This window comes from Micropterus dolomieu, linkage group LG10 (assembly GCF_021292245.1).
Source record: "Micropterus dolomieu isolate WLL.071019.BEF.003 ecotype Adirondacks linkage group LG10, ASM2129224v1, whole genome shotgun sequence".
Lineage (NCBI taxonomy): Eukaryota > Metazoa > Chordata > Actinopteri > Centrarchiformes > Centrarchidae > Micropterus > Micropterus dolomieu.
The window spans coordinates 18,036,607-18,054,271 of NC_060159.1; the positions used below are offsets into that span (position 1 = coordinate 18,036,607).

The 17,665-nt window shown below is 41.1% G+C and overlaps 2 protein-coding genes and 1 long non-coding RNA gene across 15 annotated transcripts in view; 1 reads left to right on the top strand and 2 right to left on the bottom strand.

Moving 5' to 3' along the window:
• Positions 1 to 1,971: 1,971 nt before the first annotated feature.
• Positions 1,972 to 3,443, bottom strand: LOC123977723 (rho-related GTP-binding protein RhoB-like). Its single transcript, XM_046060647.1, has one exon. It carries the CDS (start codon positions 3,196 to 3,198, stop codon positions 2,608 to 2,610), a length of 591 nt encoding a protein of 196 aa, XP_045916603.1. The 5' UTR covers positions 3,199 to 3,443; the 3' UTR covers positions 1,972 to 2,607.
• A 445-nt stretch (positions 3,444 to 3,888) lies between these two features.
• pum2 (pumilio RNA-binding family member 2) overlaps positions 3,889 to 17,665 on the top strand; it is a 26,130-nt gene continuing 12,353 nt past the window's right edge. For 4 of the 13 annotated variants that reach the window (XM_046060640.1, XM_046060637.1, XM_046060641.1 and 1 more), the window contains exons 1-10: positions 3,893 to 4,082; positions 5,602 to 5,965; positions 14,227 to 14,295; positions 14,579 to 14,684; positions 14,916 to 15,103; positions 15,187 to 15,359; positions 15,480 to 15,801; positions 15,897 to 15,990; positions 16,111 to 16,215; positions 16,306 to 16,451. In XM_046060640.1, coding sequence (XP_045916596.1) covers positions 5,615 to 5,965; positions 14,227 to 14,295; positions 14,579 to 14,684; positions 14,916 to 15,103; positions 15,187 to 15,359; positions 15,480 to 15,801; positions 15,897 to 15,990; positions 16,111 to 16,215; positions 16,306 to 16,451 — 1,554 coding nt within the window. In that variant the 5' untranslated portion in view covers positions 3,893 to 4,082; positions 5,602 to 5,614. Of the gene's footprint in view, positions 4,083 to 4,145; positions 4,163 to 4,271; positions 4,391 to 5,601; positions 5,966 to 14,226; positions 14,296 to 14,578; positions 14,685 to 14,915; positions 15,104 to 15,186; positions 15,360 to 15,479; positions 15,802 to 15,896; positions 15,991 to 16,110; positions 16,216 to 16,305; positions 16,452 to 17,665 lie in introns of those variants that run through there. The other 9 variants (XM_046060632.1, XM_046060636.1, XM_046060645.1 and 6 more) reach the window with 8 other exon arrangements.
• LOC123977725 overlaps positions 14,749 to 17,665 on the bottom strand; it is a 4,507-nt gene continuing 1,590 nt past the window's right edge. Inside the window, exons 2-3 of the long non-coding RNA XR_006826744.1 lie at positions 15,164 to 15,248; positions 14,749 to 15,084 (exon numbers count right to left, since the gene is read on the bottom strand). This is a non-coding gene — a long non-coding RNA (uncharacterized LOC123977725). The remainder of the gene's footprint in view (positions 15,085 to 15,163; positions 15,249 to 17,665) is intronic.

Consider the following 17,665-nt stretch of genomic DNA (forward strand, 5'->3'; position numbering starts at 1 on the left):
ACATACTCCATGTCTCTTGCTAGACAGCAGGGTTGGGTGCTTTTAGTATCCTTATAAGCTCTAAGTAATATTAATCAGCAGTCTACTTACTATAACTGAATGTAATAGAGCAAAAAGTACAATATTTATAAAGTAAATTTCAGAAAATCATAAAATTTAAATGCTCAATGAAGTAGGCCTACTTCAAAACTTTGCTTACTGTGCATAAACGTACTAAGTTACTTTCCACCACTGGATAAGGACTATATTAAAGTTATGGGTAAATGTAGCCTGCCAAAAACAGAAAAATATCACAAATGCAATGGATGATGTAATTCACAAAATATAGCAACAAAGTTCAAATAATTTTCAATAATTATATTATTTTTAATATGCAATGCTATCTGCAACACCACATTAACTATCTGTTTTTAGTGTGAGAAAATGAGGCAAAAGAATGGAAAAGTAGAGGTGGTGACACACATTGATTGCTTTATTGACTTTACCAAAACAGTACCACTTGTTCCCTTACATTCTGGATTGATTTTCCTCACAAAAATGTCCATTGTTCCCAATCTACCATTCAAACTTAGAAATTTTGTCATTACATTAATGTGGTCATAGTTTGATGAACTCTTAAAAAACAAGTAGCCTACATTTGGCACATTTTCCGTCTCCAGGATTCCATAGATTTTTTTCTTCTAAAAATAAGAAGTAAAATAAAGACGATGATGAAAACTGCACTGTCTAATTGGTGAATAATAACTTAATATTTGAAATCAGAGGCACATGAGGGGGGGCCAGTGTGGGAAAATTAACCAGTCCAGCACAATGCATTCCTATCCTGTAAGTCAGCAAAAAGCCCAGCAACAGAAGGCAGGGGGGAATGTGACTTTTACACCATGGTAACTCTGGTTGGATTTATAAAAGCTTCTCTTTTAAATTCTGATTTATCTTTACTATGGCTGCTTTTGAAACCACAGAAAATTACATTTTAATGCAAGATTGAGCTTTCTAGTCTCCAGTTATCACTAAAGGAATAAATCCCATAGTAAATCCACCAGGTTTTCCATTGGATTCCCAGTGTAGCAACAGCCGTTCTCTGTAATTGATGGCCATAGTTGTCATTTGAACAGGTTCTCCCACCATTGTGTAAGAGGACAACACGTCTAGTGTTTCAGTTTAAAGGGTTACCCTTTTGTTTAAGTGTTGGTAATTATTATAAGACTGGTTTTATTAACATATATGTCCATCAAATATTTTAATTATCATAAAATGGCTTAATTCCAAATGAAAGTGTGCTACTGGGTCATAGAGCCAGTAGCAGAGAGCTCTGACAAAGCCTGCTCTTCTTTTCATGACACTTTAAGAAAATCTGTTCCACAAAAGCAAAGCCATCTCACATGCTCAGTCTTCTCTTGGAAATGTCACCCACATAACTGTAAGTAAAGCTGTAATTAGAAAATGTCAAACAGGTCTTCGAAGTCTTTGAGACAAGTGAGATGTACCATCGTCAGAGATAGGTAGACCTGGATTTCAGAAACATGGTGAGATAGTAAATGATTTGTTTCAGGTGAGCTGTAAGGAAAAAAAACATTTCCTGTTCTTTGCTTTTTGAAATGTACAGGCTACAATTTATGCGCACAACTTTTCCCTTCATTGTTATATGTCCAAAAAGCACCCCTTTCATGAATGAAAAAAAATAAAAATCAAAACCACACCTGCAAAGATACATTTTGGGGTAGAAGCATGCTTAGCAAACTTATAAAATATATTTCTGGTACCGGTTTGTGAACTTATCTTATCCAACAAAACATCTCCCTGAAAACGACACTGGACAAGGTTAGACCTTTAAGACTGGCCAGTGTGTAGCCTCTTAGACCTGTGGTGGTATTTGGTCTGTTGCATTTAAAAACTCCTCAACTTAATACTGTGGAGTGAAAAAACGTACTTAATGGATGTGGTTCCAACCAACAAACCTGAGACAAGTGATTGTTTTGAATGTAAACTTAATGCGTTTATTCAAAATGGCGTAAAACATTAGAAGATGGGCATCCTTGCATGGACTCTGGCTTTTTTATGAATTCACTTTCTGTGAATGACTGTAGTATTCAGATGCTGTGCAAAGTCCCAAACTTAATACAGTTGTTTTACAATACAAAGTGGACATAAATAACAGTGCAATTTTTTACTGCTTTGCTTATTAGGCTACAAAGTATAACCTTGGCAGTAAGGCCATAGCCTATGCAAACACTTTGAAACACAAAAAAAGTGAGCAATTTAAATATTGGCTGAAAGCAGTCCTTTGGAAAAGCCATATCTACATTTAGAAGGATATCAATAAGGCGTCCATTGAAATGTAGCGGTTTGCCGTTTCCGCCTGCAAGTCTGGGTTTATGTGACCCACAAAGATTCTGCAACCAGTGCATTACACGCACAAAACCCGGTTTGATTATCGAGTGTGTTCAAAACAACTTGTTTGTAGTAATTCGTTTTGGTTTAACGAAGGTCGTCTGATCACAAGGGAGTATCCAAACTAGTCACTGTCCACAGCCTACATGCTCAGACACAGATCCCAGCGGTGGAAACGTCTAGTCTGTGCGTCACGGTTTTCCAGACGGGGTCGATTCACATCAAAACACAGCATTTGAGACAACTTTTTGATGTAGTTTTTCGTTTTTGTAAGGCTGCCCGTGTTGCGGTTTCGAAAACCTCCCAGATCCCCTCCTTGGTTTTGGCAGAGCACTCCAAATAGTCATATGCGCCAATGCGCATGGCCATGGCCCGGCCATCCTCTGTTTTCACAGGCTCCAGCTTCAACCGGGACAGATCGTTCTTTACGTTCTCGTCGTTGCGCAGATCTTTCTTGTTGGCCACTAATATAATTGGCACATTCGGACAGAAGTGTTTGACTTCAGGGATCCACTTTTCAGGGATGTTTTCCAACGAGTCCGGGCTGTCCACGGAGAAGCACATCAGAATGACATCAGTGTCCGGATAAGAGAGAGGGCGCAGCCGGTCGTAGTCCTCCTGCCCCGCTGTGTCCCACAAAGCTAGCTGGACTTGCTTGTTTTCCACTTCTATGTCCGCCACATAGGTCTCAAACACAGTCGGGACATACACCTCGGGAAACTCGTCTTTGCTGAAAACAATCAGTAGACATGTCTTCCCACATGCGCCGTCCCCCACCACGACTAGTTTCTTCCGTATGTCTGCCATTCCTGCCCCTTTCCCCCTAGCTCTCGCTTAAATGTAGTAGGCTAGCCAAAAACACAGTTGATGTCGTTGTACTCACTCTCACTGCTGCTCACATACTCTAAATGAGACTCAACAGACTTTTCCCGTAAGCCGACCCCGTCTCCAAACTCCAGAACCTTTACCAGAAACCAGTGCGATCTCTTTATAAAGCACGGGTGCTTTCCTAAATATAGCGATCCAATCGGAAATGGGAAGGTGAGATCACAGCTTGTAAAGGAAGAGGTGATTGGATCGCATCGAGTTTCCTTATGTAGGCCTAGAGGAGGAGGGTCATGGACCACGAGGATCCACCCGACCCAGGATCAGCCAAAATCAACCAAATGTAACTGCATGATGAAGCATAACTGGACATTTTTTTTTAAAATTCTCCTTCAACGCCACTTATATTGTCATTAAAACATATCTCATACATAACACTGTTTTAGCCTTTGTTAATTTATTACTAAGTCAGCCAACCATGACATTTAATTAGCTAATAAACATTCATTCAAATAGGACAAAGGCTAACGTTACTGTATTAACGAGCAGCAGAGGAGAAGGAGATTAAACGTGATCATTTATAAGATGTCGGGCTGCAGGTTGCAAGCACATAAAATACACCTTAAAGCTGATATGTTACCTTCACATGGTGTACAAAAGGTAGCGTTGGGAAGGCACATTTACATTGTTACACGCATGTCTACGTAGTTCACGCTATTTACAGGGAGGGGGCACTAGCGTAGGCAAACTCTGAGCTCTGACTATCAAGCCCTGCTAAATCATCGCTCTCTCCAAGGAAACAAAACAATATAGAATTGGGTTGACGGCGTGCAACAAGCATAGACCCTCACTCGACACAACAGCGCGTGAGTATATCCTCTTTATTTGTTCATGTAGAAAGCAAAAGCTCTGTGAAGCTGTGTGATTTGAACGCGACTGTCGTGGCGTGAGTATTTCCCCTTTTGTTTAGCGGTTAAGGCCCCGCTGTTTGGAACTTGAAGGGGGGCCATGTTGTTTAGCCACTGAAAGGTTTGGTTGATGTTTTAGCTCACACAACACCAACCTGGCAATTAGCGTTGGCTAGGCTATCTCTTACGTTAGCTATATTTGTTTATTTGACTACTTCCATAAAACAAACGTGGCCAAGAAATCGACTCGTTTTCCGCCTTTCACGGTAGCCCACTTGCTTACTGTAAAACAATTGTAAATTCATGAATTTAACTTTGATGTGTTAGCGTCGCCAACCAATAATAAACAGAGCAGGCCCGCTGCGGTTAGCGTTAGCTAAGGGGGTTGCTAATGCTCACTCCAGGAAAGTAGTATTGGCTAACACTACTCGATTTCCGCTAAATGCCACCAAATAATTTGACGTGAAAAACATTGATAGGCAATACGGGTACGAACCGCTATCCATTAACATACTTATCGTAAATGTCCTGCCAAAGCCGCTAGGTTAGCTTGCTTATTAGCAGCGCACTTGCTGGCTATGTTAGCTATATTAGCTAGCTAGCTTCCTGAAAGGCTTGCACTTCGGTTTTGCCACAATGTTCAGTAATTTTGAATGTACCGTTGTGGCTAACTTGGTTACATATTGTTGAAAGCAAGCGGCACATTTCATGATTAAAAACGGTTGCGTTGTGTTATAGCCTTGAGTGTCGTTTAAACCATTATTAACGTTACGTTAATGTTAGCGTTGCGTTAGCTACGACCACCAGCTAACACAAGGCTAGCGACAACGTTACTTAACGAGCCTTCTCGGTACTTCAAGCCATCAACACTCTTATCAGTGACTTGTTTTGTTCTTACCTTGCCCATTTGTAAATCAGGAAACTGCTAAATTTAACTTCCCATTTGACTTTAATGCCCCGTTGTTGAGAAAGCCATGTAACTAAATTTGGATGTTCAGGGCAACATTTAGTATCTTTTCAATCGTGGCGGTTCTAAAGAGGAGACCGTCATGTCCAGGCCAAGACAACTAAGTTGTACTAGATGTCCATGCAGTTTAATTTTGTGTGCATCCTTTTTATGAAGTCTAACTTTACTTCAGAAGTGTAGAAGAGTCAGCTATGAAGAACACATGTTGTAACGTTAAGAGAGCTTTCATTAGCCTAACATCACCAGGATATGCTAACCAACCTGTCATGTTGTAGTATAGCTAACGTTATATTGACTTGTTACAAAAATAAATTGAAACAATACAGTTAGTTTTGTTGGGCATTCGCTCTGGTAGACTACAAAGTAAATTATGATGTGCACATGTGTTGTGGTGATCTCTAAAAAGATTGCATATCCATGTCAACCTAATACTAGTATCTCTAAACTTGATACAGGTATCTTGAATGACAACTATCGTTTATTGACAAAATCCTAATGTTATATGTTTAGGCTTTCCCGTGGAATGAGCGTTCCATGCAGCATCCTAGGTATGAATGACGTGGCCTGGCAGGAGACAAGAGGTGGGATGCTGCATGCAAATGGTGCTCCTGAGACTGGAGGTGTCAGAGTTCATGGTGGAGGGCCCCTAGCCACAGTGGGGGGAGCTGGACAGGCCCCTGGAGTTCCACATTTACAGGGCATGGACAGGGTTGTTAACCCCACCCCAGGTACCCCACAACCTCCGCTGAGTGGACGATCACAGGATGACGCCACAGTTGGATACTTCTTTCAGAGGCAGCCTGGAGAGCAACTTGGAGGTTGCACACCCAGCAAGCATCGCTGGCCAACTGGAGATGCCAATCATGTTGATCAGGTAATGCGTCGTCACTCACAGACCATTGTAATTTTATTTAATTTAGAGCAGTATTTTGTATCCGCTTAGGCTACAGGTGCCACGGAATATTCAACCATAATGTATTTTCTTTGTTTCTGAAATGTGGTGTTTGGTGGAGGATTTGGCAATATTACATAAGCTGCTTTTCGACCAAAAGTACTGAGGACTTTTAAGTCCCCAATTCTCTTTTCAAGGAACTAAAAGGTTCCTTCGGCCCACTGTTGTGTGCGTTTCACCGTGGTCTAAAAACCTGCGACGATTAGGCAAATTAACCAGCTGATGTAGGCTGTAGGTCTATACGCTGAACAAAGTGATGCACAACCATCATTATTCGTGACCACTATCCATGAGCAACATTTATAAATGACCATCAGATTTGATTGGAATACAATGACAAACTATAGGCTATGCTTGACTATTAAAGCAGCTTTTTTTGTGAGAGTATAATGAAGAGACACACGATAAAGTTTGTTAAACATTTAATAACAAAGCCATAAAGTTCTTAAAATAACTCCAGCACAGAGAAAGCAACACAAAATCGCGACAGTTTGGAAGGTTATTAAAACATTTCCAGCCGACATGAGCTGCAGATCTGCAGCAGCACATGTCTGTATCCCTGGGCGTCGGAGGAACGGGATGTTTAACAAGCTTTATTACCTGCTGTAATCAGCTGTTCCACTTGAAGAGGAAGCGACCAACTTCGGCTCTGTGTAAAAACCTCCTGACTGATGAAAACCTAAAACAACAACTCTGGTCCCAGTATTTAGCTTAACTCCGTCAGCTGTTTGCTGTAAACACACTGCTGCAGGCTGACTGCTGTTTCTAAGCGATACATTTACTCATTTGGCAGATGCTTTTATCCAAAGCGACTTACATTTGAGGCACAACATACAAGCATCAACAGAGCATCAAATACAGATCTAAAACTGGCAATACATACTAGTAAGCGCTCATAGTTCATATCCCATCAGTGGGGTAAATACCTAGGGAAGAAAGTAAGAGTTAACAAAAAAGTGCAGTCAATACAAGATAATCAGAAGGAGCTTTATTGCCAAGTAGTGTTTTACACATACGAGGAATTTGCTGTGGTGATAAGGTGCTACACGTAGACAAACATACAGTCAACATAAATAAATGTATAAATATGGAATGGAAGAACAAAGTTGCAGATGTATACATGTACATTATTCTGGGTCTGTGCCGTGCAGAAGTAACGCAAAGGAAGAGAATATTGTGTACATATAAATATATAAACTGACAACATAAAAATATACAACAACAAAGATCAACAACAAATATGTGCGACGTGCCAGGTCTGTGCCTGACACGAGATGAAACAGTATTTACATGTGCAGAGACATTTGTATCATTTGCAAGGGGGGAGTGTCAGTAGTTGTAAGGTGATAGAGGAGGAGCACAGGAAGTGCATGTCAGAGGTTAGGAGTTCACGTATTTCACATGCTGAGTTAATCTGTGATTTGCACCATGTGTCAGCCCAGCCATTCGTCTGTTGCCATTTCCTATGGACGTCTCTTGTTAAAGTAGGAGCGCGCAACAAACATCAGTAGCTTTTGTTGGTAGAGTTTAATGCTGTGGGCCGATGGTGTCATTATTATCAGTGTCACTCACTCAGAAAATGTTATCCTCCCTTTTATCCATTTTTTGATTTGTTTGTTTATCTCAATCATCCATATTGATGTGTTTCTACTAACACCCCCACAAGTATCTTTAATTACTTAAATTTTATTATGTCCAGACTAACTCTAAAGCTGCTTCCTTGCAACAACCTGCTACCATATTATTTTAATTTTTTTTTTTTTTCCCTCACCCACAAGTACAGAAAACCTGTTTCCTACACTCTAACCTTTTCAGTCCTTTGTCATTACCCATCTGTTTCTTATTACGTTCCCACACATTCCTTGGTAACCTCCTAATAGATTTAGGTTTAGGCTTTTTTGATTAATTTATTTATATTTCTCTCCCGCCCATTTATTTTGTTTAATGTATAATTGTAATTTAAAAAAAAGTTGTTGGTTGGGGGAGTAGGTGATAAAATATACAAGGATAAATTCATCTCAAAGCAAAACAGGAGTGTGTAGGATTTCTTGATTTTAAAAATGACTACTAATTTGTGGTGAAAAGCTAGTATGGAATCAGTTTTCTGCTTTTGCATTTTTAAAATTCAGTAAATGATGGGTACTATGTATAAATAATTTAGGAACCACATTAAGAAAACAATGGCAATCGTCACAGCTTAAAAATGTCCCTAATGCCTAGTGGTCGTTCTACTGTGAAAGAACAGACACCAACAGGCAATTAAAGTGTATGTTGCTGAAGAAGCACAACAGAGAAAATGGAGCAAATCAAAAAAGAAAAAATGAAAATATTTTCTACACATGAGTTGGTGTTTTATTTGTTGAGCTGGTCATTAATTTCAGCTTAGCCTGCTGTATCAGATGAGCTTCACCATTCAGTGTGCGTTTAGTAGGGCTGGCCCGAATGTTTATTTTTTTGAGCTTTGACAGTATTTAACAGCGAATAATCAAAGCTTTGACGGTGCTGCGGGTGGGGGGTTACGCTACTGGTGGCGTTACCGGTTGTGTTGCCAGCTGTAAGCAGGCTGTTCACGAGATACAGCTATGTATTTCATATTAAATTAAAGCAGAACAACAGAAGGATGAATGCCCAAAAGGTTCTTGCAGTGACATGATTGAGCGAGAAACCTGACAGGGGAGAGATAACGGAATAGCGGCCACTGACTGTGTGTGCGTGAGAGAGGGGGAGAGAGAGCGCTTCGTTTCTTTATTTACATTTAGGCTATATAATAACCGCACGTTATTATTACCAAATGGTTTTGTTTAACTTTTCTCGCGGCTAGGCTAGTAGTCCCAAGTGTAGGACTAAGAGTGAGGAGACTGGAGTTAGATAAGAGAAATATTAATTGTGGTGTTGAAGTGATCGGAAATTGAGCCTGGGAAGAGTGAGGCAGACTGGAAGACCTATATACTGCAGGACCTGGTTGATGGCTGCAGTGCGGAGCAGGAGGGAACTGTAGCTGAGAGTCGAGAGGGTGAGAGGCTAAGTTGAGCAGGTCCAGAACAGATATGGGGAATATATTAACCGGGCGCGGGTCCAGGGAGAGCAGACGGGATGAGCACCATTTCCGGTAGCGGAAAGTAACAAAACGTTATGTAAAACTTGATTTAAACTTTTTTTTTTTTTTTTTTTTTTTTTTAAAAGGCTACTAAATGTTCTTAAACCCCATAACTGCCATACTGCCGTTTTCCTCATTAAGGATGGGGATCAAGACCCGGTTCCAAAATTTCTCAAAACCTGAAAATCAATAAGGTTCGAGCTTATCGATACTGCTATCGAGACTTGCGGGTCCCATGATGTAACGTTGAGTCTCGAGCATCAAATCTAATTTAAATTGAAACGCAATGGATAAGAAAATCATCAGGGTGCAGTTTCTGCCTGCTCTCTGTGGGCTCCTACACACATACACGCACAGCGGCAGCAGAGCGAGAGGCTGCGGTGGAATACGGTGAGGGTTAAGCTAAGTTGGCGCCGAACTACTGTAACGTTAGTTGATGACCGCTACGCTCATTACTTTAAGTACGTGTGATAAAACCTTCCCAAGTAAAAAGACAGTACTTTATCAATCTGTAAGGTAACATTAAACATGTAGAATCCCGAAATTGAAAATCGAATGTGTACCCAATGATCGAATATTCAGGTCCAGCCCTAGCTTTTAGTAAGACTTCCTTGTGTAGAATGCTGATGTTGCTCTCTGTATTTGCTTATTCCAGCACACATTGGCTGCGAGGTAGGGTACACCCTGGATGGCCTAATTTGCACAGCATAAAATGTGAGACCAGTGCTTTGGCCACTGCGTTGGCACAGCAGGAGTGTGACTTTGCCGTGACAAGTGGACAGACTTGTAATATCCTGTCATACATTGACATCTGAAAAGTCTTCGGACTGATGGATATCAGTGTTTCCCACACATAGGCTTTACTTGGGCGGGCCGCCCAGGTAGATTAACACCCGCCCAAGTAAATTTAGCGAACAATTTTAAAATCGTTTTTGATTGCAGCGCTGCACAGTGCATATTCGCTCCGCACATCCCCTCACTCGGTCACTCGCTCTCTCTCGCAAACACGGACACCAGACCATCTGTGAATTGATTGGTTGGAAGGGTGTGAACTACAGGGAGCTTAGTTCCCTTTAATAAGACATCAGCTCCCCTAAAAGCATGATTTGTGAAATTTTGGGGGGTCCCTAGAATATTGACAGCATGATTTATTGCCATTAATCTCTTTTATTTCTGTATCATGAACGATCACCGGCCGTCCACAGCAGGCCAGTTGCTACGCGATCTGTCCCTGGTCCGCACCACTCTCTATCAGGACAGGTTGTGTCGCTAGTAAGACCAACGCAATGTGAACGGTTTGCGATTGTTCCCTCTGGCTGGATGAATATCACGCATGATCCATGCACTACTCCTACATCTGTTGTGTGAAGGGTAATTGTAGCAAAATGGCTATGAAAATAGTAATGGTAATAGCCTATTATTACTATAAGACAAACATGCCTGATACTTTTGCAGTCAGCCCCTGGCGCCCCCTACATGCTTACAGCAAGTAAGGATTCAGCAGTAACAATCACAGTTTGTAAAAACAGCGCTGTCAAGTCAGACACAATCTACCTCCGGTAGACTGCGTGAGCTTAGAACAATGATCAGGCCTTGCTTCCGCAACGGTGTTGTGCCGTATTCTGCATACCTGCAGTGAACTGCATACACCTCGCAGGAGGTAACGCTCTTTTATACTGAGAAAAGAGGTGGATGCAAATTTTGGCAGGTAGCCTACAAAATCCATTTTGCCAAATTATGCATTCACTTATAAAGGTCCTTTTAAGACACTTTGCTGTTCACATCGTTAGAAAAAGTACCATTTCTTGAGATTCAGTAAAAACATGTGCCGCTTTCAAAGTGTAATAAAATATGAACGATTCTTGACATTCATTAAATATATACTGATCATTTATCACAATTGATGAACCCCACAAAGAATATAATAAATGCTGTTATCTTATGTGCATGTGTTCACTTGCACACACTTCACTCTGTTTTAAAAACTTGGTAGTCAATGACGTTCCAAGTCGCGGTGGATATGTTCTAAGTGAGGACCAGCCGTGAACTGCGTCATTAACAAGCCCACAAGCGGCTCACCTGCTGCCGTGATGACAGATCGCGGGTGGAAAAAATACAGAAAAAAGACAAGTTCTGTCTTTTAGGCAACTTTATTAAACGTACTGCTGATGGAGAAAGTGGAGTAGACGGGCGAAGGGGTAGATGGAGAGAGGCGGGGAAAGCCGGTGTGTTTTTACTGAGGTGTAGGCCTCTTGTGTGTCTGAGAGTGGGGAGAAAAGAATTCCGAGGAAGGTGCGAAGCATATTTAAAATTCATAATAATCGTCGTGGTGATTAAAACCTGCTTTCACATGGCGGTATTATGTTAAATTTTGATTTGTTTTGCCGGGGGGCAGGGTTTTACAAACACGATACCTGCTCAACCATCGACCATCTGTCAGCCATCGCCAATGGACGATGTCATCGTCTGTCGGCCCAACCTTACCTCTTAGGCCCCATCCACACTACTGTGACCTTTTGCTACATTTGCACCTCCTGTCCAGACTAAAACAAAGATCTACAACAGAGAAGTTTGAAAATGCTGACCCTGTTTTTTGTTTTAAAACTCCCAGTAGCATTTTGGGTGCGGACAGGCAAAAACGGAGGACTTTAGAAACGATGGCGCTTACGTTTGACGATCTGATTGGGTCTTATCAGTCATGCAAAGCAGAAACACAATGCTACTGACAGTTTTTGATTTGGTGTTTTTATAAAAATATTTTGTACCGTGCAAATAACACTTATGGCCTACACTTGTACTGTGCATGTCGCAGTTTACTTTGCAATGACTTCCAGTCTGTTTTCCGCAGCCACAGTCGCTTTTAACTCCTGTGTTACATTCACTACATTACAATTCATTTAGCTCACGCTTTTATCCAAAGCGACTTCCAATTGCTATATGTCAGAGGTCACACATCTGGAGCAACTAGGGGTCAAGTGTATTGCTCAGGGACACACTTGATTTATTGTAATTATCTTCTCATTGGTCTTCCACTCAAATCCGTACATAAACTTCAACTAGTTCAGAACTCTGCTGCCCATATCCTCACCAGAACCCCTCCAATAATACTCCTGTCCTTCAGCAGCTTCATTGGCTCACAGTTACCACTCACAATACCACATTGATTTCAAGATTCTGCTTCTGACCTTCAAGGCCATTCATAACCTCTCTCCTCTGTACCTCACTGACCTCCTTCACATTAACACACCCACCCGTACTCTTAGGTTGTCTTCTTCTATTCACCTCACTGTACCTCCTGCTCGTTTGACCACCATGGGGTTCAGAGCCTTCAGCCGCTCTGTCCCTCGTCTCTGGAACTCTCTCCCACCAGACATCCGCGACTTTGACTCGCTTTCCAATTTTTAAATTCCGCCTGAAAACGCATCTTTTTAAACTGGCATATCCCCCGTGATCACTTTCTCAAACTTTGTTTCCAGTTATGTACCCTGATTTTATGCACTGTAATTATAGTTAATTTTATGAATTTATTGCTGTACTGTTTTATGTTTTGTGAGTCGCCTATAAATGTATTATAGTATTATTATTGGTGGATGTGTGATAGTGGGGAATTGAACCCAGGTCTCTCACACCAAAGGCATGTGTCTTATCCATTGCATCATTGACATGCAAAAAGAAAAATCAGGTGTGATTTTTCCTCTTACTTTATTCTTTCGCCAGATCTTCTGCAACAACAGAATACACCATCTGCTTCATGTTTACATGGGCACGTGCATGCCCAGTGTACCTGAACGGCCGCTAGCTGTGCATTTTCAGTCGTTTTAATATAGACAGAGATCAACTCTGATACGCAGCAGAAATGCTGGTGTGGATGGAGATTGTATTCGTTTTTAAACAAATGGAGTAGTGTGGATGGGGCCTTAATCTCTGTCTCAATTCATTAACTGTACGAAGGTCCCTCTTCCGTTTTGAGTTCCCATGCAAATCTGAGACCGTTTGTCTAACAGGCCCCCATGTATGCATACAGTGCATTAGGTATTCGCGCAGATGAAAAGTAAGATGCTATCTTTAGGTATCCTTTTCTCCTGTGTTTTCTAAAGCAGACGATATCCAGTTTAATGTTGCATTACTGCTCTTATCTTGTTTTCCTTTTCCAATATTTGTAAGACATTTCTCATAGTGCTTTATGCCAAAGATCTCCATTTGAGATGACAAAAGCTCAGCGTTGACGCCATTGATAAGTGTCTTTGTATTCTTTATTTTTGTACACCCCTACTTTTCACATGCACTCACAATCGGGAGGGACTAGAGTGAAAAGACACACCGGATGCAGCACTGTTTTGTCTTTGAATGTAATGTTCTAGTGATTATGAATGTTTGATGTGTTTGTAACCTGTAACTAGTGATGGGCTGATATCTGGCATTTTGAGATGAATGACATTGGCTGATATCTGTACTCAGGAGGCCCATATATCATCTTAAATGATAACAAATCGAATTTAAAACCTTTTTATATAAAATATATATATATATTTTAGTATTCTCGCGCTCGCTCTCTCTCTCTGTGTGTGTGTGGCGAATGATGCAGTTGACATCATTTCTGAAACTCTATATCCCATTCTCCCTTAAACACCAGTCACCATCTCAAATCTACAGGATAACCCCATATATTTTTTTTTTTTATTTCATTAATTAATAAAAATTTCATCTAAAATAACACATTACTTAAGATAACCGCATATATTAGATTGTACTCTGCATGCAGTAATGGAATTATCCATTTACTTTTGTTTTTTTGACATTGGCCGTCCTGCTCCTGGGTATCGGCCATTGAAAAACCCAAATTGGTCGATCTCTACCTTCGTAACGTACAAATTAAGTCTGGCGCTGTCGGTCTCGATGCATAAAATGTGTAATGACTCAACCATTGTATGAAAATCATTCTTGACAGGGTTGTACTTGGATAGCTAATTAGGCATAAAATTTCAATGTAGAAACTGTTGGTGTTCTGGGTTTTTGTTGTATGTTTTCTGTTCCATTGAGAGCTTTTAACTTAGTGTTTACTGTCCAGTTTTCTTCCCTTTCTCAGGTCCGTGCTGTGGATGAAATGAACTATGACTTCCAAGCTCTTGCTTTGGAGTCAAGGGGCATGGGAGAGGTAAGAAGTTTTTGGTCCTAACATCCCTCTTTCTCTCCATTTATAAACGGCAATAAATCAAAATGTAAATCCGAACCTCAACCTGTGTTAAGTGTACTCAGATTTTTATCAGAGAATGAAGCTAACAAACACCACAGTAAAACTAATGTTTGAACTTCACAATTGTAAATCAACCACCATACATCAGATTTGAAATAAGATGTGCTTATTGTTAAATGTAAATCTTACATTGCACTTAAACGTAAATCTTGCAGATTCTTAGAAAACATGTATTTATTTGCAGCTTCTGCCAGCAAAAAAGCTCTGGGATTCTGATGAATTGGCCAAAGATGGAAGGAAAGGGATGCTTCTTGGAGAGGAGTGGAGGGACAATGCATGGGGATCATCTCGTGAGTGTCTCCTATACCTTTTTGTGTATAATTACTTGTAACTTCTTTCTTTAAGATAAAAGAGTAAATATACAGACTTTATTCAAAGTCAAATTACATGATTGGAAATGGCATTTTGTCTCAGCCGCTGACTGTGAGTTTCAGTGTTGCCTTTATCTGAGTGGGTATTTACCCAGCTATAGATTATATATAAACAACTATTTAGATATTTGATCGCAGCTTTTCATTCAGATCATTCAGTGTCTCAGCCAATCATGGTGCAGCGGCGACCAGGCCAGAGTTTCCATGGGAATGGTGATGCCAATTCTGTGCTTTCGCCTCGCTCAGAAGGTGGAGGCCTGGGGGTGAGCATGGTAGAGTACGTCCTGAGCTCCTCTCCTGGTGACAAGATGGATGGTCGCTATAGGAATGGTGGCTATGTAAGTAAACTCAAAAGGGGTGTCTTCTATTAAACACTTATGGGTTGCTCCTAGTCTTACCTAATCTTTTTTTATGAATACAGGGTGGAGAAGATGTTGACCAGGATGGGAGAGAGAAGGGTGATGCCCAGGAGAAGGTGTCCCCCTTTGAAGAAGACAAGAGCACAGAGATGAAGGTGGGAGAGGAGAGTGATCCCGCTAAAGCCAATGGTAGAGGTCTACTAAACGGCATGGACAGAGACTGCAAAGATTTCAAGTAGGTTTTGTTTTTAAGGTATCAAAGTGAACAGCTACCTATTATTACTTGGTGCTTTATAACTAGTGGTTTTAAATGTGACTGTGGGTTTTGTGCACTGATTAACGTTTATTTTCCCAGTCCAACCCCTGGAAGCCGTCAAGCTTCCCCCACTGAGGCTGTGGAGAGGATGGGTCCCAGTCAGACTGGTTTGGAGATGATGGGCCAGCACCACCACCACCATCACCACCCCCACCACCACCCCCATGCCCTCCACCAACACAACCCCGGCCAAAACAAAGCCCCAGCCGAGGAATTCCATAACCAGGAGACTCAGAACATGGGGGGTATGGAGCAGCAAGCTGGTGTGGAGTCCCTCCAGTTTGATTATGCTGGAAACCAGATTCAGGTGGACTCCTCAGGGACCCCCGTAGGATTGTTTGACTACAACTCTCAGCAGCAGGTCTGTTGATAAACAAAACAGATCTATAAAGAGATCTAACTGTAAGTTTGCTTAGCAGATTGTGATCCTTTCTTTGTTTGTTTTGGTTTCCCCAGTTGTTCCAGAGATCTAATACCCTGACTGTTCAGCAGCTCACTGCAGCTCAGCAACAACAATATGCCCTGGCTGCAGCCCAGCAGCAGCATCTCGGTAAGTCGGGCTATTTGTCTTACTCAGTGTGTCTTCTAATATAGTTAATAGTTGCGTGCTCATTTGAGTGGAATTTGATAGGAAAATATAAATTAAATTACTCTTCCTCACATTTCCCAGCTGGTCTTGCTCCTGCATTTGTGCCAAACCCTTACATCATCAATGCTCCCCCTGGAACCGATCCTTACACTGCAGCTGGGCTGGCAGCAGCAGCCACGCTTGCAGGTGATCATACAGCACATTTTTTGTCCCTTGCAAAAATCTACATTATCAGTTGTATAAGATGTGCATGTTACATCAAAACGTTTTGCTCAGGCCCCACAGTGGTTCCACCTCAGTACTATGGCGTTCCTTGGGGTGTGTACCCAGCCAATCTTTTCCAGCAACAGGCTGCATCAACTGCCAATCACTCTGCTAATCAGCAAGCATCCAATCAGGGACCAGGGCCAGGTCAACAACAGGTAGGTGTTGTGCTTGATCAGAGGTGTTTCATAAAGGTGGCTCTGAAAAGTAGGGACTCATTGTGAAAAGCCTGTCTTGAATAAGTCTAATAAATGGCACCAGGGTTAAACAATTCATAAGACAACTCTGAGCTAATTTAAGCAGACTAAAGCAGTTTGGTTTATTTCAAGGTTCATTTAGTTCTCATTTTACAACACGGGGTTGCACAGTGAAATGAAAGTTGTAGCCTGCTTCACACAGAACATACAGTATATACAGATATTTTAAACTTCTAAATATACAAAAAAGAAATTATATACAGGTACTTATACACATGCAATTTATTTTATTCATGATTTCATCAAATCAAAACATCAAGCACTGATTTCATAATTTCACAGTGAAGAAAACGGCCATGTTCAGACAAAACTATGTTCACGTCCACACATCTGCACATTTTAAAGTAAATAATATGGAGACTGAAACATTTGTTAAAAACAAACACTGTTTGAATACCTTCAGAATAGCTGTCTGTCACGCTTGTATTTTAACAGATTTCAGGGGTTCTGTTTCTTGTTCAAGTGACATTTTAAAGCGAGAATAAGTGGTAAACCCCAATTAATCTACAGCTATGGGTGAAAGTTGCATACTTGATTGTAACTGCAGAGCATTTAAACACAAATGTTCACCAGAACGCTGTGCCAATCCTTTAGACTGAAAAAGATGTGAGCTCAGATTAAGTGTAAAAGTCCATTTCAAAATGTGATGCATTTTATATGCACTGCAAATTGACTCATGTTCACATTGCAGCAGTGAATAGGAACTATGGAGAAAGCAGTTTGGGCGTGTCCACCAAAATGTTTTTTTCCTGAGACGGCATCTTCTTTTTTTTTTTTCAAGTGATTGCAATGGGAGCGCTGCATTTTTTACAACATGGTAAAACTGCACTGGGGGCGGAGTGCTTTTTCCCGCTTTCCGAGACATGAAAAATGTTCAACTTTGGGATGGGCGGTATATCGGTAAATTAGGTATACCGATATAATTTCAAAAGAGATATGAAATTAGACAATATCGTTTATACCGATATATAGTTTGATCTTGAGTTAATACATTTTTCTGTAAAGTCCTGCCAGCATTTGCTCCTCTCTCCCTCACCGCGCAGCCCTGCCCCTGCGTCTGCAAGCAGCCGTCTACTCAGTAACTCTCTAACAAGATGGGGGGGGGGGGGGGGAGG

What these genes read in the sequence shown, in the direction of transcription:
- LOC123977723 (XM_046060647.1), bottom strand. Translation starts at nt 3,198, where the DNA reads ATGGCAGACATACGGAAGAAACTAGTCGTGGTGGGGGACGGCGCATGT.